Genomic DNA, 21,680 nt, shown 5'->3' with positions numbered 1-21,680 from the left:
ACGAACTCTTCCAATCTTTTTTTTTCTTTTTTCGTTTTTTTTTTCGAATTCTTCTCGTATAACAAAATATTTTTATTCTATGATATTATTATTATCATTAGTATTAGTATTATTATTTAAATGTATTTCTAATATGAAATAAAAGTAACAGAACGTATCATTAGATATTTAATTGAACAAAGATAAAAGTAATAAAAATAAGAATAAAATAAAATCAGGATGTTTGAAAGAAATGGAAAGTTAATAGACACGATCTAATTATTTCACATTTGAAGTAAATGTAACATTGTTTCAAATTGAAAACTAATATTAAATAAAAATAATAGAACATATCATTAGAGATTTAATTGAATAAAAATATAAAATAATAAAAAGAATAGATATAATAAAAGAAGAAAATCAGGATGTTTGAAAGATATGGAAAGTTAATAGACACGATCTAATTATTTCTCATTCAAAGTATGTATGTATATCGGTAAATTTTGTACGTAACATTGTTCCAAATTAAAAACTAATATTAAATAAAAATAAAAGATTATATCATTAGAGATTTAATTAAAGAAAAATACAAAAATAAAAAAATAAAATCAGGATGTCAGAAAGAAATGAAAAGTTAACACACAGATATATACAAACATATACGGACACACTAGCGTATTGCTTCTGTCAATAATTATAACACACAGTAGTAGTCAATTTAATAAAATCTAATAGTAAATCTCTTCCTGCTTTCAAAAATATAACTAGAAAGAAATTCTAAAAGAAAAGATAGTTCGTTTACTCGATTTTAAACTCATTCATTTTATTTCTCGAGTTTAATTTAAATTCTTAGGTTACATCAGTAATTCCCAAAGTGGGGGTTCCCCTAGTGGGCGCTGCAGCGATTCAGGGGGGCGGTGATGGACACAGGTACCAATAAATAGTTTCATAATTTATTAATTCAATGTTTCTAATTTACACCTTTAAAAAAAAAGGTAGAAACATTAATTATTATATTTCCTATTAATTGATATTAAAATGTAAACAAAATTCATTTTCAGAGGGCGCTAAGTAATATTTTTTTTGGAAAGGGGCGGTAAAACAAAAAAGTTTGGGAACCACTGGGTTGGATCAAGAAAGTTTTGTGGTGGGGGGAGGACACCTATTACTTCCTGGAGTGGGGTGGATTATTAAAACCATTCGCAAGATTTTTCTACATTACTCGAGTTCTATTTCTTTTCCTTACTACTACTATTGCTATTACTAATACTATTACTAGTAGTACTCTTCGAACCTTTCTCTCATTTTCCAGATCGTAAATCGAAGTATAGTTTACACGATACAACGGCAACTATTCGATTCTAACGATGATCCTTCTTCTCTAAGTTTTCATTCCTGGGATTGGTTTATGATCTTGGGATACGGTTCCCGTTTTCTATCTCGTAGTTTTTTTTTTCTATTCTTCAACAACATCTTTGATGCCAATCGAAACTATCGTCTCTAACGAGATATCGAAGTTTATTACATGTCTCGAATCAGTAAACGCAACACAACCTGTTACTTGATTTTCCACCTGTGATATTTCAATTCCTTTAGTGCTAAGACATTCGTTAACTATTATAATTTTTTGTTTGTTAGATTATTTTGATTTTTAGTTTTTAATATAAATTAGGGTAATTTATAAATGTATAAGTTCAAGAATGATTCTATAGGTATTTGTTATAATAATTGTAATAATAATTATTTATATTTGTAATACTATTTGTTTTCGTATTTATTATAATTTAACTAAAGAATTTGAAATAATTTACACAATGTTTCTATTTGTTCGATCATAATTGATACGTGAATTTTTACTATTTGTAGGAATTTAATTATAATGTTAGGTGTTTGAAAAATTGAAAGGGTTTGGTGATCATTGTAAAACAATGGATTGTGTAATATAAATTATTTTTTAAATTTCATATATTTCTTATCTATTCAATATTGTATGGTTAATTGATATGTAAATTAATGATATTTATAACATCTATCTTTAAACAAATAAAATTACTTGTTTGAATAATTTCGAAAGTTTTATTTTGAATTTAACGTTTGGTTAACTTGAACATTTTTAATCTATGTAGAAAGTCAGCCTAAAGGCATACTTTTTTTTAAATATATATATATATATATATATATATATATATATATATATATATATATATATATATTCTAAGTTTTTTTCTTTCACGATGATGATTTAATAGACTATAATAATTCATTAGTTCAACTTTCAATGAATCAAATTGACTTTAATGATTTTTCTTGTTCTATCATAATTGATTATGATACTTTAAAATGTCCAGTGATTTTATTTATTTTTTTTTTTTAAGAAAATATATTTAATAAAACATATATTTTTATCAATACGCTTTTTTTCAACTCTATCAAGTTTTTTTATTCAATTATCGTTAATATTTCGTTTCGTGTAAAATAAAAATTGTTGACTAGAACGGAATACATGTGTGTGTGTCTGTGTGTGTGTGTTAGTGTATAATATATATTTGATATTTAGTTTTTTTCTCTCTTATAATTATCGCGAGAAGAAGCGTAAATTTAACGATATTCAAGGTGAGAGAGAGAATGTTCATGGGTGCGGTAAATCAACGCAAACTTAAACGTTTTTTTTTCTTTTTTCTTTCTTAACACCATTACACCATACAAAGTAAAATCAAACCATACATATGACCGGTGTTATAAGCATATAGATATAACAACCTTCTGATTTACGCTAAATAAATACACACACACACACACGTCATTTTACATGAGATATACGCTTCTCGTGTTGGTTATTTTAAAATACAACAAAATTCTAGCCATCTTGAAAGTAAATAAAATTTTTTACAAACGCGAATAGTTGCTAGCAATTTTTATTTATAATGATTTCTATTATAATTAAAGTATAATTATAAAGTAATTAAAAATTACTAATAATAATTATAATTTAAATTATAAATTATAAAAGGAATATAATTAATTCTATTTATAATTAAAGTATAGTCAAATATTTGTACTTTAGTAATAATATTTCTCATTTTTCTAAAGAAAATTATTTCCCATCGTTGGAATTTAGAAAAGTCATTTGAGGTTAGAATATTTTTTTGTTTGTTTGTTTGTACGATCGTTTTGTTTTTCTTCTACGAATTTCTAAAAAGACAGATAACGTTATCTTAGAACACACGGTGTTCGTTTTAATAAGCAATTATGAAGGTAACCCGATGACCCGGGTAAAAAAAAAGGGCGGCACGAATTCCACGAAGCATTTCGTGCCGATCCTTCTAGTCGATCTTTCTACAAGGAAAGTCACGACTCGATACATTTTAACACACACACACACACACACACACATAAATATACAGACACGTACGCATTAAACATAAGATATCTTTCATTTATAAATTTTTATATCCCAACCATGTATCGATTCTAAGTTCCATGTAAGATTTCTAACTTAAAAGTATCATCAATTTCTAATATCTTCAATAACATTGATAATTTATTTAATGTAATATAAAAATTTCTGTATATTGATTTTGTATTTAAATATTAGGATTATTTTTTTATTATTTTTATCGTAAGTTTATTAAATTAATCAAACAAGCATACCATAACGACGCGTAATTATAATGGCTTTCGCGGATGCCATCTTCCAGTACGTCGCGCCACTATATTGACCTTTTAAAATACATTATACCATTTAAAAATAATCATTCTAACATACAAGCATATATAGAAACCTCGAGTATTCAATAATACTCAAATGATTTCATTAAACTAATCGAAACTATAAATTATTGTTCACTATATTTTAGGAAACCTTTCAAATTTTCAATTACAATTATAATACCATGTATATATACTATTAAAAAAAAGAAAAAAATCCTACAAACATAATAAATCCCACTAATATATAACAAAACGTGAGTGTAAGGATTTAATAAAGTGTTAATAAGGAATACCAGGAGCGCAAGGGGTAAATGAAAAAATATATGGGTAGTAGGCGCAACGGTGGCTGCTAACGACGCGAAATCATTATTTTTCCACGACGATAACACTCCACCGTAATAATTTGAAGGTAGAGAAGGGAGAAGGGAATGAAGAAAAGGGTTAAAGCTTGTCTTACTTGCTTGCTTCTTCAGTCTTTACAAACGCGTTTCGATACGGCATCTTACTCTTTCCATCTCTCTCTTTCTCTCACTTAGTACACAACTACAAATAAAACGCGTTTACTTGTTGGTTAGGTGTGTTGGTGTTGTGATGAAGCACCTACCGGATCATTTGCTCTAATGCAACCGGTGCGAGCGAATCCTCTCATTACGCGAATGAGGAACATTTAGTTGAACACCTAACTGCTGCTGTACCATTGAACCTTTTCCCTAACCCCCCTTAACTCCCCCTTACTACAAATTACGATCCTCTCGATGATACCTTTTTTTCTCATTTTCATTTACCTCTATATTAACCTCTTGGACATTACGCGCCACTATAGTGACTTTCCCAAATGCCATCTTCCAGTACGAGGCGCTAGTATAGCGGGGATTTTCCGAATGCTATCTTCCAATACGACACGCTACTATAGTGGGGATTTCCCAAATGCCATTTTCCACTACGAGGCATCACTATAGGGGGGTTCCCGAATGCCATCTTCCAATACAACGGGCTACCATAGTGGAGATTTCCCGAATATTATTTTCTAGTTAGAACATGCCACTATAGTGACTTTCGCGGTTGACATCTTTTAAAATATACCATACATAATTGTATTATTAATTGTATTTATAGTTTATGCGTTTAATTATTTTAATATTAAATTTAAATTAATTAATTTTATATTTATTAATATTATAATTATTTATTATTTATATTATATATATATATATAGTTAATTATATAAAGTAATATTAATTTAATTTTAAATAATAATAAATTAATTAATTTTAAATTAATAATAAATAATAAATAATTATGTAATAAAATATTAATATAATATTTAATATTATTATATTAAAAAAATAAATTAAATTAAATAATAAATAATATTAAATAAATAATAAATAAAATAAATTAATTTTAATAATAAATACTAAATTAATAATACAATTATTAATTTAATAATACAATAAAAGTAATATTTAATTTTCAATTGCAAATTTGACAAAATTTTTCAAACAAAAATATTTCATTTAAAAGTATACCTAAATTATTATTCTTTTTTCTTGTTTATCTTCTTTGATCGTATCTCATTAGCTCGAAAACGAAGCAACTTTCAACTACCAAACCAACCAACCAATCAAGATTAACTGCATGTAAGTGAGACATTTTTACGTTCTCAATTTGATTGTGAAACACGAATTTCGAGTTTCTACGCCAATGTGTTGTGAATCGAGTAAAAACCTTGTCGCAATCCCGACATCCCTACTTGAAGCAAAACTCGTCGAATTAAAGCTTTAACGCCCTTCGAGATTGAACTCGGATGATGATGGTTTACTATAGTGTTTACCTCATGTGATACCAAGAATCTTTTCTCTTTCTCTTTATGGTTATTTTGTTTCTTTCTTTTCTCTTTTTTTTCTTTCTCTTACATCGTTAAGGGGGTCCACATGAAGTATAAATAAGAAATCTAGTTTCCAACTGACTACTACTACTACTACTACTACTATCACCACTATTCTCTTTTGATTCAACGTTACGGAAGCTTAATTACCAACAGAAAAGATTATACGAATTGATGATGGCAATCAAGGTAACTTAATTGTTTTTACTTTTAAAAATTTTTTTTTTGTTTCGAATAAAAGTATGAGCTCGAGGATTGAGAGATTTTGTATTTAAATATAAATTGAGATTGATCTCGTTTAAAATTGTTTACACAAAACGCGTTTAATTCCTGACAATAAAAATATAAACTCGGGGATTGAGATTTATTGTTTTTAAATATAAATTAAAATATTAATTATGGTTGATCTTATTTAACATTGTTTACACAAAACGCGTTTAATTCATGATAATAATATTTTAATATAATATTAATAGGAAAAATATATATATAGCAAATATATGTAGCAAACTATAACATTATTTTGCTATATATATATATATATATAGCATATATATATATGTATATATATATATATATTTTTATGTATATTTTATATATTTTTATATATATTATTTTATAATATATAATACAATATATAAAATATAATATATAATTTATATTGTACTATATATATAATATAATATAATAATAATATATATATATATATAACTTATATATTATAAGTGCATCGAATATCAAAACTAATTGATACACCTGTTTGAAATATGTATATATAGATGTATAGACCATTATGATATTTTTTTGCATTTTAATATTAACGTTAAATTAATAATAATATTACGTTAATATTAATTTAACGTGAATATATTAAGAAATACTAACGAGTATTTTTACTTTGATTGCAATAAATACATTGACATTCTTACTGAATGCAAAACAATGTTTAAAGTGCATTGAATATCGAAACTAATCAATACACCTGCTTGAAATGAATATATGTATATAGAGATATATACGTTTTGTGTGATATTTTTCCTTTTGCAATTGTAATAATAATGTGTAATCATTTGTAAACGTCAGAAAAGATTTCTAATCACATTTTAACATAGAACTTTCAAGATCATTTAAAATTTGACCGATTAGCGTTCGAACGATTGCATCTTGAAGTGTAACAACGTTAAAGTATTTGAAAGATAACGGTGATTTGTAATCTAACTCATCTTACTATTACATTTGTAAATGAATAACCGTGTAGAAGAATTTGCCAATAGGTATTATTATTATTATAATTATTACTAACCCGAGGAAAGGATATTGCAATAGATTAACTTGAAAACCTTTTCTAACGTATTTAAAACTTAGACAAAAGGAAGAACAACAAAACAAAAAAAAGGAAAGCAAAAAGAAAAAAAAATTAGAAAATTAAATTACACATTAACTCACGGTTATGCGTCGTAGCTCATGTAAGTTTCTCCCCATGCGTTCGTACCAACAACCATCTAATGAATTCCTGATGTATATCTCATAAATCACCGTCCTCTAGGCGATTAAAACTTACGATTTATCTTAGAAACTTCTAGTGCTCAATCAAATGTTGCATAATCAAATCATACGTGCGTACGTGTGCTACGATCAATCTACTTTTGTGTCGCTAAATTATTTTTATTTTTATTTTTCAAATTTACCTACCGATCCTGAGTGAAAGTTGTTTTTCTTATTCGTAAAGAGACACTCATATATTCGTAATAAGATAATTATCATCGTGGATTGTTAGTTGTATTTTTTATTATTTTATTTTATAATATATTGCAATAATTTTTTTGATTTTTTTTTATATTTTGTAATTGTTCTTCTGTATATTTGGTTTATCTTATTTTTTTAAATTAAATAAAAAATCTACAACATTGAATTTGTGGTAATTTAAAAATGTTTTGAATTTTAAATAATACTAAATAAAATAACGTTATATATTTTTAATAAATTATTTTTCGTATATATTTTACTAATAATTTTTTCGTAATTATGTTGTGTAATATTAATTAAAATTATATAATAAATATTATTATTATTATTATTATATTAAATTATTATTATTATATATATTTACAATATATATTAATAATATTAATATAAATATAATTATATATTAAAATATTAACTCTAAATTATTTTTCGTATATATTTTAATTAAATTATTTTTCTACCAATTTCATAGATTGAAGAAAAGATAGAACATAGAATTAAAATTTAAAAAATTATATATAATAAAATAATAATTTATTCTTTTACATTATTATTTTTATTAAAAATTTTCACGTTTAAATACAAAATTTTTTTTTTTTTTTTTAAATGAAATGAGAAAAATACAAAATAATTGAAATTTGTTTTAATTTACTCGTATAACTTGATAATGAAAAATAAAATAATATAGAATAATTAGTAATTATTATAAAATATTAGAAATAAAGGAAAGATAGAAATGTATATTTTATCGAAAGGAAAGTTCTGGAACGAATCGGTTAGAGTACTTTGCCTCGAAGCGTTTGTAGAAATAAAGTTGAAGAAGTAAAGGAGTAGCAGCAAGCTGATCCGAACGCGTCTCGCCAGTTTTTCATGAACACGTGGACCGGTACGGTCACTTTGCTTATTCCTTCTTCTCCTTACCCTGAAACAATTTTCTCTCTTTCTCTCTCTCTCCCTCTCTTCGCAACTTTTTTTTATTTTTCTCAAGGTATTCTCTCTCTCTCTCTCTCTATCTCTCTCTTTCTTTATCTTTATCTTTCTGTCTCGTTTAATACGAAAGATTTTAATCCTTTATATACTTTAAGTATATTTATATACCCTGTTTATCGTACAGCTTTTTTATACAGCTAATAATATGTATTATTTAAAAAAAATATATGATAAAGTTATTTACAATTTGTATGTTACTTAAATAATATCATTGAAGCTACTAATTAATGATTTTTCTTTTTTTCTTTAAATATTCTTTTTCAAAATTATTTTTTAACTTTTTAACTTTTTTAACTCTGATGTGAAATTTTAATCCCTTGCTAATGTAATAAGTAATGTAATACCTTAAAAGAGTAAATAAAAGAAATCAATTCTATATGTTACTTAAATAATATCATTGAAACTACTAATTAATGATTTTTTCTTTTTTATAAAAAAATATTCTTTTATATTATTTTTTACTTTTTTCACTTTGATGTGAAATTTTAAACTTTTACTAATGTAATACGGGAAAATTATCTTAAAAGTAAATAGCAAAAATCAATTTTGTACGTTACTTAAATATCATTGAAACTAATTAATAATTTTTTTTTATAAATATTCTTCTTTGATAATTTTTCTTACATTTTAATTTTTTTTTTGTTGATAAGAGATGTTAATTCTTCGGAATATTAATTAACTTACTTATCATTCAACTTCCTTTGCAAATATAATACAAGATTATTTCAAAAAGTACCTATAAATAACGTTAATAAAATATGTGATTTAAGTAAAATCATTGAAACTAATTAATGATATTATTTATAAATATTCTATCTTTTTCTTTCGTTTAATGAAATATTTGAATCCTTTCCAATATTAATCAATCAACTTAATTTATTATTTTTTTATTTTTATTCAACCATATTTATTTATCATTCACCTTTCTAATATAATAAATTCTAAGATCATCTAAAAATCAGATAAAATCAAGTAAAATTTCATTAAATCTTAAAATACAATTCTACATTTCAATCAATTATTTATCCTCTACAAATAACTACACCCCCTCTTTACATTTATCATCAATTACATTGTATATTATATCATTCATTTTGTTATTTTTTCAAAATGAATGATATAACAATAATACAATAATAAATCTTAGAAGAATAATGAAGATAGATTAAGAATAAACATTTAGTTTAGGTTTGAGTAAACGATCAAAATCAATTTCAAATCATTCCCGATCAAACAGGATACTGAAATATTATATATGAGAATACATATAGGTATGTATGTAAATAGAAAGAAGCGTCAAGATTATTACAGGATGCGCGTGCAACGCCTACGCATTGATTTATCGTTTCTTATATACAATCTCTCACTCTCTTACTCTTTTTCTATGATATTACTACGATCCTTTCGAAGAAGGATATAACATCTCCTTCTCGACCTTCGAGTCGTGCACGTACGACTTCCGGTCATGGGTCAACTAGAAATCCGCATTATATACAGGTTGATTCATCAGCTCGTGCCACCTAAATGGTTCCGAAAGTATGATAGTACCAGAAAAGTGGATAAGAAAAAAATTGCATGAAAAATTCAGAACATTTGTATTAACACTATTACGTCCGGTGGCTTCACGTTGGTGCCATGCGAAAACTTTTGAGTAAGTGCTGGTGACTTCACGTTGGTATCATGCAAAAATGTTTGGGTAAGTGCCGGTGGCTCCACGTTGATGCCAAAATGTTAAGTTATAGTATAGTAAGTTAATATTAAAGTATAACATTGTTTTTAAAAAAACAAAGTTGATCAATAAATCTCGAAAATGACTGAACCTAGGAAAAAAATACTAATGTCATATTGTAGTCCTGAATTTTTCATGCAACTTTTTTTTTATCCACTTTTTTGCTACTATCATACTTTCGAAGCTATTCAGGTGGCAAGTGCTAGTGAATCACCCTGTATATTTTTATATATCTTTTTTTAATTCTCTCTCTCTACCTGTCATTCTTTCTCATTCTTACCACAATTTTATATTTTTCTCTCTCTTTTTTCCTTATCACAATTCTCTTTCTATCTTTCTATTTCTTTTCTACTTCATTTATCTTTCTCTTTCTTATATATCCTTTCATAATTATCCTATCTTTTTCTTTCTCACTTTTCCTCATTCATTTTACTTTCTTTCTCTCTCTTTCTATTTATTTTTATTTTGTTATCTGTTCATCTTTCACGCGTAGCATTAAAGCACGTACAACCATATCTAGCTTCCTATTTAACGGAGATAATATTATTTTCACGATTATGTGTGATAGTAGTAGTTGTTGTAGTAGTAGTAGTAGTAGTACCTAGCTACTAATATATATATTGTAAAGACGACAAGAGATGGGGATAGGTACATGAGTAGGAAGCAAATTAGCCGATGACACCATAAAGCCTGACGCATGCCCTTTTCGTACTTGCCTCTATGTGTCATCCTCTCTCACGATACCGGCTTCTATAAACTTCTCTTTTATCTGTAAAATGAAGAAGGGGAAGAAGAATATGAAGAGGAGATATAACCCTAAGTATACTTATGTCAAACATATTTACATACCAATTGCTACGTATCGATCAATAATTGTCATCTCGTAAACATGACACTTCGACTATTTTTCCTTTTTCATTTTAACTCGTTTAGATCGATTAAAGATTTATCTTATCGATAGATACTTGTAGATAATTATCATTGTTCACATTTATTTTAGGTATCGTAATTTAAAAAATGAAACATTTCCTGTTCTTTTTTTTTCCTTTTTGTTTTTATAAATACATAAAAATCAATACTAGTTACTTTTTATTTATTTATTTGTTGTGATTAACAATTTTTTGTTAAAAAATTATTTGTATGTTGTTCTACGATGAAAGAAAAGAGAAAAAAAAAGATAACGAAAAAAAAAATTTATTTTTCGACCGTGACAGGATTCGAACCTGCAATCTTCGGATCCGAAGTCCGACGCCTTATCCGTTAGGCCACACGGTCAGTTAAGGGTTGAAACCCTAAACATTTATATGTACTACTAACTTGAAACTTTTTATGATACTTTACATAAATTTAAATGATTACTTTTCAACTTACATACATATATTAACATTTATTAATATATTATTAAGAAGTAAAACGTTTTGCAATATGATTAAAATAAACTAATAAACTAAAGTTACGTTTAAAAGAATATGAAACAAAATAAATAAATCAATAAATAAATAAATAAAAGAAGAAAATGAACCAATCAATACCCAGACTTGATCGTAAAATTTAACCATAATTGTTTAATAAATAACGTATATTTTCTTACAAGCATCAGTTACATCGTAAAGGAATAAAATGATTGGTAGTTTTGATTGGTAGAGAATTGAGGAGAGGGGGAAGGAAAGGAAAATGGCGGAAGGTAATATATAAAGAGTAAAAAATCATTACCGTTGAATGATAAGTACGACGTGTCGAGAGAAAAGAAAAATAAAATAAAATAAAATAAAATGAAATGAAAGAAAATAAACAGAATTTGTATATGACCATTTTTATTTTATAAAGGAACGAAGGGAAAGATACACCTAACCTCTTTCATTTAAAGTTTGTGGTTTAATAAATATTCGAATCTCCATCTCCCATTACCAGGAGGGGGTGGGGAGAGACCCCATAGCCTCCTCTCAAGTTTCTTTTCGTACAAAGGATATCGTAGCTCAGTTCCTTCTCGTAAACACACGAAATGCAATGCTAGTCAGGTATTTTATTTATACATATATTTGTGTGTATGTGTATGTGTTAGTTATGTTGGTAGGTATGTATATTTTAGCGAAATAAATCAAGTGTCTTTTTCTCTGTTGGTATAAGAGTGAGGGTACAATAAATTCAAAAGACCCTGCGGTTTTATCCTTCGGTAAATATACTGACACCAGAATGATTTAACCAATCCCTAACCTCTCTACCATGCAAAGATAATAGATAATACCTCGTTAGTTTAAAAACTTTAACTTTATGTTTTATCTTTTAAGGATACTTTATTTTTTTCATACGATAAAAATGTTTTGTATTCCAAAAATGGTTTTTTTTTTTCATTTTTTTTTTGTGATAATTTTATCGTGGGAATAATTCTTGGTTATATTTTTGTAATATTTTATGTTTTAAATGTTGATATTGCAGATATTATTTATAATTATAATTTTAGGTTTTATTTATTGATGAAATTTAATAGAATGATATTACTGATCTTTTGTTTATTCGATAAAATAAATAATATTGTTATTATATTTTATTATTAGAATTTGGTGTGTTAGAAAAATAAAATAATTGTATTTAAAGCTTTAAATATATATTGATAAATAATTATTTAAATTATATACAGAGGGTTTTATTTAATTTTATAAAAGAAAACCAAATAATTATATAATATAATATTATATATTACATATTATATATATTTATATACAATACTATATAATAAGTATAATTATATTTTATATTATTATAATCAATAACAATTGAAATATAAATTTCAATTATTTTATATTAAATAATTATATAATATAATATTATTTATTTACTTATTATATATATAAACAATTATATATATAATTATCATATAATAAATACTTTTTAGTTTTCTTTAATAAAATCAAATAAAATTAAAAAAAAACTTTTGGTGACTATTTTAAAATTATTTTTCTATACAATATTTTTTTATTCATCTAATTTATCTTTATCTTACAATTTTAACTATGTATAATTTAATATCTTCATTTTCATTCTTCTAATATTTAATTTTTATTTACACACTTTCGTATAACGTGATACGAACAGTATCGTTTATCGTCATTTACATCATTTTCCTAACATTTTGATTTGACTAAAAACTTATAGCTCGATACTTTCACAACACACATATACAAACACATACACGAATAACATTCTCGAATTTTATGAGTCATTTCGAGTTAAGCTAATTCACCGTCAAAATGCTGTAATTTCGTCTCTTCGAACGTATACGAGAATGAAGTTGTTTACCAAAAGGGTTTTTTTCTTTTTTATTCTTTTTTATCATCGATAAAATGAATTTAAAAACGAATAATATGATTGCTTTGACCATCGTTAAATCTTTTTTAATAATATAAATTATTATACTTTCTATTACGTTTTTTTATTCTTTTTTTTTTATTACCAGATTACAGTCATTTCGAAGAATAAAATAATCTTTGACTATGCTCACACAAATAGGTTTATAAATAATAAAGAAATAATATATTTGACTTTTTAAAGATGTAATAAAACTACACGAATTAAATTATAAAAGATTGATTAATTTATACATTCAAAAATATATACTTCATTTTTTGAATTATTTGACTATTAAAACTATAGTCTAGTTGTCAATATAATTCAATATTAGATTTGATTTATTTCACTTTATTCAATTTTATGTAATCTTTAAATATATGTAATCATGATTGTTTCAAAACTTTTTGTTTTATTCAAATTTCTTCTAAAATAATCGTAGTTGTAACCATAAACAAGTATCTGTCACATATATATATTAAAAAATGAATAGACACATTTAAAAAAATTTCATAAACTACGTGTCAAGATTCTACGTTGAATTTCATTTTTCATTTTAATATATTTTATTTAATTTAATATAATATAATAATTATAATATATTATATAATTATTTAATAATATAATTAATTATTTAATTTAATCAATTAATAATATATTTAGTAATATATAAATATATATATATATATATATATATATATATATATATATATATATATATATATATAATAAATAATATTAATATAATTAATTATAATATATTATATAATTATAATATCTTAATATATAAATGATATAAAATATAATATTATATTATATTAGGTGGTTCGGAAAGTCGTTTCGTTTTCTGCTGTCGCAATAATGACATTAGTTGATGCAAACCAACAAATAGTAACACATGAGATCGATGAGAGATTAAATTTATCAAATTCAACTATTTATGACCACTTGAAAGGTTTAGGTTTAACCTCGAAGCAAAAATTATCTTCATTTTTACAAAAGAAAAACGAAACGACTTTCCGAACCACCTAATATATAATAAATTCTTACAATTTGTGTGTGTGTGTGTGTGTGTGTGTGTGTAATAACTTTAAATTAAGAACTTTATATCAATCCTACACTAACTTAAATATAATTAATTTTCAACGTATAAATAAATAATTTATAATAGTCTTCCAAACGTTAAAAAAACAAATTACATCTACAATCACGTATCATAAATAAATCAAATAATTACTATCACATTAAATTATAATAATAATTTACAATATAATTCAGGAATAAAATAACCATCATTCTTCCACGTTAAATAAATAGTATTACGAATTGATTCAAATCGTACGATATTAGAATGACGAATAACAAATGAAGTTAAACCGACACGTGACTAGAAACATAGAAACGAAATCATTCGCGTATTATAAGGCTTGCTCATAGTGTCCGAAGTAAATATCACATGCCAACCATGGAATCCTACTATTGTCCTAAAGGCAATTAGCATGCCCCGCCTGACTCCTTTCTAGAAAGAAGAGGTGAATATATTAAAGTCACGCTTCAAGTCCGGATACTCCTTGTTGCAATACTGCGTGGGAGTCAACGTATTCTAGCAAAAGAAACAACAACAATAACACACACGTCTAACTTCAAGTTCAAATATAACGTGTTTATTTACTAGGATACCTTTAACCATTAAATTTCACCAAACAAATGTCTATATTTAAAAAATGGGAGAGTGGTAGGGATGAAAATCCTATGGTGAGGGGAAGTGTGCAAATCCTATTAGAACAAAACTGATAAACTAGTTGACAAAATTGATTATTATATTAATTAATTATTATATTTAGAATATTTATTATATTATTATATTATTATATTTATTATACTGTTATATTTATTATATTTATTATAGTAATTATATTTAATATATTTATTATATTGTTATATTTATTATAGTAATTATATTTATTTATATTTATTATATTATTATATATTATATATTTATTATTTAGAGGTTATCTGAGTCTTTAGATACTGTAAGTTTTCAATAGATGGCGTTGTATTACAATTCAATTATTTCATGTTTTTTTCAGAGTTATATTGTGACATAACTAACCCTACTATTTATATTTTTTATGTATTATTATTTTAAGTATTATAACATTTTATAACAAAATCACAACAACGTGTAACCAGAGCATCCTAGTAGTATAATAAATACACAAAATAATAATCGTATGTCATCAATCAAAAGAAATATTCTAAATTACATTTGAAAGTTAACAATTGAACAATAATATTCCATTATCCTTATATCCGTTCTATTAAGAATAGAAGAACGGATGCAGAATAGGTTCGGAAACGCATAACACTTGCTCTGTCTCTCTCTCTCTCTCTCTTTCTCTCTCTTTCTCTTCTTTTATGCATCGTCCAGAGAATCACAATGGTCGAAGGTAAGCTCGAGGGACAATGGTCGCTTTCACCGGAACAATCAGACCGAAGTATCAGGCTTTTCGCAGGAAGCACGTCGTGCACTAATAAAACAAACTCTAGGAAAAGAGACAACGAGAGACAACACAACAGTCAACTATTCTACCAACCTAACCAATACAAACAACAACTGCAATATCAACTGCAACTTCAACTGCAACTTCAATTGCAACTACAACTGCAATAGCAGCAGCAGAAGTAGCAACAGGAGAAGAAGAAGAAGAGTGAAAAGAATAGAAACAAGACACAAGACAGAAAGAGAAAGAGAATGGCGTTACTTCGTCGTTAGTTAACGCCATAAATGGGAAGAAGAAGAAGTTTCCAACAGACGTTAGGTCTCTGACCAACTCGAAAGTTCATGATCTACGCGGTTACGTCAATTACGAGAACCACAGCAAAGATCTTACCGTCTTCTCCCTTACTTCTAACAATTTTTCTTCTCTTTCACACAGAAGAGGACTCCTCTTTCTCTTCTCTTCTCTTCTCTTCTCTCTCTTTCTCTCTCTCTATTTATATATTTCTTTTTTTATTTTTTCTAATTCTTTTTTTATATCATCGTTTTCTTCAAGATGAATCGCGTCGAGATATTTAACCAGAGATTATTTACTACGTCTATTATTTTCCACTTATATTCTATATATATGTATTTGTCGTTTTCTCATTAACCTATTACCTATTACCCCCCCCCCTATCATGTTTTATCTTCTTATATTAAATTTATAATGGAAAATAAGTATAATAATATATATATATATTATTTAATAGATTAATTTTTTTATTTTATTGTAGTATGTGGTTGATAAATGATCAACGTTGTTTTATTATATAGTACGGACAACAAAAAATTACTGTGTGAAATTACTGTGTGAATAAGTGGGTTATTGATTTTTAATATTATATAATTTATTAAAAAATTAACTTAATTAATTAATGAGAAAAATTAAATTAAATTACATAATTTTTGCAAGTCAATATAATAAAAGTGTAATTTTTAAATTTTAGTTTTTACAAAATATATTTTACAATTTACCTACAATAATTTATTAATAAAAATAATATATAATTTATTATTTAAAAATAAAATTTAATATTAAAAAATAAAATATAACTTATTAATTAAATTAATAATAAAATTATATAATTAATAAAATAAAAAATAATCTTTTATAAATATCATTTTACTCGTCACAAAAAATTCTTTATATCTTATATTTATTATTATTATTATTATTATTAAAAATATTACATTTCCTTTTCATTTTATTTTCCAATTATATTTTTTGTTCCTTTTTTCTTTTTGTAAACATTCATTGATTAAAATTATACTATACACTGTATGTATAGTTTCAATAATAATTATTTCAAGTTTTTATAGAAAGTTTTTCTTATTATCATTTTATAGTAGACATTTGCTAAAGATATTATATATTTCTTATTTGTTGTTGTTAGATGATTAAAAAAAAAGGGTTATTTAAATACACGTATGTATATACACTTCCTTTATAAAAGGAAATTCGTCCGCCCTTTAATCGTAAATGTAGTATGAAGCCAAAGGATAGCAGATTTTAATCTCCGGTTTGTGATTGGTCAGTCGTTCACTGACACGAGAAAGGACGTTTCTTCCTTTAAGGATAAGAAGGATTACTTGCAACTTTCTCGTTCTTCCTTTCTTCCTTCCTTCCTCTTCTCTTTTTCTCTTTTTACAATTTTGTTGTTGTTGTATCCAATATTCCCGAATAAGTCTTCCTTAGGGAGAAGACCAAACTCGTTTTGAATTTCATGTACGTAACCTAATCCAGTTCGTTTAGTCAGATTTATTTTACGATTATATTAAATTGGGTTCATTATTTTTTTTTTTTTAATTATTATTATTAGTATTTAAATACGATTTAATTTAAAAAATATTATACTAAATGTATATTTTTCGAAACTAACCTTAAAATTGTAATTCTAATATTCTAATTTCTTTTTTATAAATATATTTTTTTCAAACTAACCTCAAAATTGTAATTCTAATATGCTAATTTCTTTTTTACAATTATATTTTTTTTTCAAACTAACCCCAAAATTTTATTTCAATATTCTAATTCTTTTTTAAAAATAAATTTTTTTCATACGATGATTTTATATTAAAAAAAAAAAAAAAATAAAAATTAATAATATCTTAAAATAACCTACAAACAAATAAGAACATAACAATAATTATTTTATAAAATTCATTAATAATTCAAACATCTAAATTAAATGAAACCTAAATTTATTTCAATATAATATAAAAACAAGAAATGTCTCATTTTGAGAAAAATATAAATAAAGATATAAAAAAAATAACTAATTAATCGATAAAACTTTTTTTCATAAGAGTTTTACGATCAAGTAAGTAATTGCTCTTCTTCTGCTTTGATCTCGTTTCTTTATTTCTCTTTTTCTTATAACGAAAAATGGTGTTAATTGACGACCACTTTCCCCCACCACCATTCCCTTTCCCCTTCCCTTTCCCTACGGCGAAAAAGAATCCAATTCGTCGAACGTTACTCGAAGGAATTACAAGATACGCATCGCGAACATCGCCAATCCCATTCGCGAAACGTAAAAGTTTCTCTTCCAAAGGAGAAACATTAAACGATCCAGTTCGCAATGTTTTTTTTTGTTTCCTTTTTTTTTTCTTTTTGCTTTGTAGTCGCGTGAAATCTTTTGTTTTTTTGCTCGCCGTATACTTAAATACCTGCTTCTCTTTGTGTATTCGAAATAAGAAAGATAATGATGAATATGAAGAAAAGAATTTCTAACCTAAGAGTTGATTGTGTTGTTTAGAAGAAAACGCCTTTCTCGTTTTACTTTTCTTCTCTTATTGTTGATCATCCTTCCGTTAATAAATACTTCGATATTTTCACTTTACTGCAATTAGAGCGTGTATAATTCTCTTACAAACGCTTAACAAACGAATCTACATGTTCAACATAGGATTTAGAAACGTTTTATGATCTGCCAACTACAATGGCGAAATTATCAAAGCAAAATATTATTTTGGGATCTTTTGGAAAAAGAAAATCAAACAATTTGTATTATATATTACATATTTTTATATAGGGATTGATATTTTTAAATATTTAAAAGTATATTAAAAAATATTTTAAATTATTTTCAACATTATTTTAAATCTAACCTTACAAAGTATTTTAAAAATATAAAGTTTATAACTATATTTAATTTTATACATTCCTTTGTAGGATTGCAATAAATAATATTACTTTATTTTAATAGATAAAACAAACTATTATACTTTTTTAAATTGTATATTCTTTGTTTCTCCAAAACATAAAAAATCCTAACCAGTAAACCAAAACTATATTTTCTAATTATTCTATACAGTAAAACTTAAAAAATTCAAGTACAGATGGCATGCGTGAATTCACACGTCGCCATATTGAACAAATATGATTTTACATTGTTTTATCTTATATATTTTGAATAATATGATCATATATGTATCTCATGAAACCGGAAGCGTTAGTAAATCGCAATAAAGTTGCTATCGAGGTTTGATATTTTATGTAGAAAGCCAACAACGTTCCTTTATTGGTCGCGCCCGGTTGCTGTGTCTGTGGTAGACCGCAACCCAACCCACCGAGTTAATTAATACTTATTCCACCGTAAAACATTCGTTTGCGTAATTATAGAGAGAATATGAAAGAGAGAGGAGGGATATAAAAGAACAACAGGGTTTATAAACGCGGGTTCTCCTCTTTATTAGCACTAGAGAGACGTTCATTTGACCACCGTTGTCCTTCTTTCTTTTTTTCATTACCCCGCCTCCTCTTTACCTGCCTACCTATCTCTCTCTCTCTCTCTCTCTCTCTCTCTCTCACCCCAGTCTTTTTCATACTTTTTCTTTTCCACTCTAATAAAAAAAAAACTTGTGGGTGACGATGTTAGGCAACATTGTGAAAACGCAATTACATGAGGTAACGTTAACCCCTTTTGCGTCATAATTACAACATATTACTTGGATGCACGCTCAACGCGTAATACACGTGCATTGTGATTGCGTTGAGATTTTGATTATTATTTTTTTTCACAATTAACACACATTAATTATCGCGATAATTTTTATCAATTTTCTAATATGAATCACGGGTTATAGTAAAAGAATAGGATAAATAACAAACTGAATTTTGTATTGTAATAAAATATTGTTCACTAAATATCATGGTTGTCAAAGATGTAAATCTGATATAACCCTAAAATTGTAAAACCCACCAAAAATTTGATCAAATTTATTAGAAATCAAAGACATGACATACAGAACAACGACATTAATTTCGTATAGAAATGATACCTGATAATCAGATAGAATTTGGATTCAGAAAATGTACTTGAACTGGTATCATCATCATCATTATCATCATCGTTATCATCGTCGTCGTCTCGTCCTTAAATAAAATTCGTTTGAACGATTCGAACCTCCCAAGAGTTGAAGTCGTCGTACACATCGCAAATGTTCTCTCTCGGGTTGGTTGAGTTGGTTCGCTGGATTGGTTGGGTTGGTTGGTGCTCGCTCATCTTGCCGGACGAGTGGCTTCATGATTTATGGAAGATGCGTCGAGTGTTCGCCACTCTGGAATTATTGCCAGGATCCAGACATGTCTTCTCTCGTTCGTTCCTATAACACGTAGTTATGACTGCGAAAGAGAAATAGTACAAAACATTTGACTGGTGTTAGTGTGAGTGAGTAAAACAGAGAGTAAGTGTATTCCTAGTGTGGGTGGGTTGGGTGTACGTGTGTAACTTTTGCAAGTATAAATGCACCTAGGCGATATTCCCGAGCTAGGATCATTTGTCGGTTTGCAAAGGGTTCTTCTTCTTCTTCTTCTTTTTCTTCTTCTTCTCAAGCGATACACGCACACACATACACATACACATATGTGTATCAAGAAGGATAAGCTTTGACATACGCGCGTGCGATTTCACGTACGGAATTCCAATAACTCGTACGACGAACGTTGTTCTTCCATTCACGATTCGATTCAAACCGGCAACGCCCATTTCCTTTTTCATTCTACCAATGATTTTCTATTTGACCGTGAAAAATAAGTTAGCTATTTACAAAAAAAAAATCTGATAAAAGAAATAATCGTGTTTGAAACTTGTCTTAACCGTAACTGGTTCTTCCCAATCCCCACTCCATTATTCAACCCATTCTCCTTTTTTATTAATATTCCACATTTTTCCCCCACCCATAGCTACTTTCATGGTCACAAACACACACGAATAGTATTATAATAGAAATTTGTATTTAGGAATAGAATAAATTTTTTTTTTCGTTTGAGGGTATAAAATTGAACAACGTTAGGTTGGATAATGACGAATACAATTTTTGCGCTTTGATAACATTTGAATGGTGGAGGAGTGGAGGGAGGATAAGGAAGGGGAAACATTTCAGAATTGACACTAGACGTTTATTATTCTATCGTAAAGCGTAAATTTACGTTATGTATCTGTTAAAGGATGCTGTCGTGTCTTGCTATCAGATAAAAGTTTAATTTATGTGCCCATCTTACTTTAATCATCTTTCTCTCTCTAGCTTGTAACTTGTAAGAAACCAACCGACTACGTACTTACACACATCACTTATGAGAGATGGAAAGAAAAATAAAGAAAAAGAAAGAAAGGAAACAAGAAAGAAAATGAGAGAGAGTGAAAGAGAGAGTAAGAGAAAGAGGAAGATAACTTAATCAAGTGATTTGATCGGCCGATAAACCGAGGAAACGTTTAGAACCTTTAACGAATGATAAAAATCTGCGT

The 21,680-nt window shown here is 26.3% G+C and overlaps 1 protein-coding gene, 1 long non-coding RNA gene and 1 other non-coding gene across 6 annotated transcripts in view; 1 reads left to right on the top strand and 2 right to left on the bottom strand.

Annotated features, from left to right (window-relative positions):
* dgo (ankyrin repeat domain containing protein 6 diego) overlaps positions 1-21,680 on the top strand; it is a 159,406-nt gene that overhangs the window by 77,885 nt on the left and 59,841 nt on the right. The window contains exon 1 of one of the 4 annotated variants that reach the window (XM_015320066.2): positions 19,386-19,840. The exons of the other annotated variants lie outside the window; for them this stretch is intronic. Within the exon in view, the coding sequence (XP_015175552.1) occupies positions 19,805-19,840 (36 nt within the window). The 5' untranslated portion in view covers positions 19,386-19,804. Of the gene's footprint in view, positions 1-19,385; positions 19,841-21,680 lie in introns of those variants that run through there. 4 annotated transcript variants of the gene reach the window in all.
* Positions 11,246-11,318, bottom strand: TRNAR-UCG (transfer RNA arginine (anticodon UCG)). Its single transcript has one exon. It is a non-coding gene; the product is annotated as a tRNA-Arg (tRNA).
* On the bottom strand, positions 20,123-20,992 carry LOC149030740 (uncharacterized). The gene is made up of 2 exons (XR_016178502.1): positions 20,685-20,992; positions 20,123-20,538 (listed from the first exon to the last, which is right to left on the bottom strand). It is a non-coding gene; the product is annotated as an uncharacterized LOC149030740 (long non-coding RNA).

This window comes from Polistes dominula, unplaced genomic scaffold, assembly GCF_049000335.1.
Source record: "Polistes dominula isolate Pdom_NZ unplaced genomic scaffold, Pdom_raw_medaka contig_77, whole genome shotgun sequence".
Lineage (NCBI taxonomy): Eukaryota > Metazoa > Arthropoda > Insecta > Hymenoptera > Vespidae > Polistes > Polistes dominula.
The sequence above is the reverse complement of the archived record's forward strand: the minus strand, read 5'-3'. Positions and strand labels throughout refer to the sequence as shown.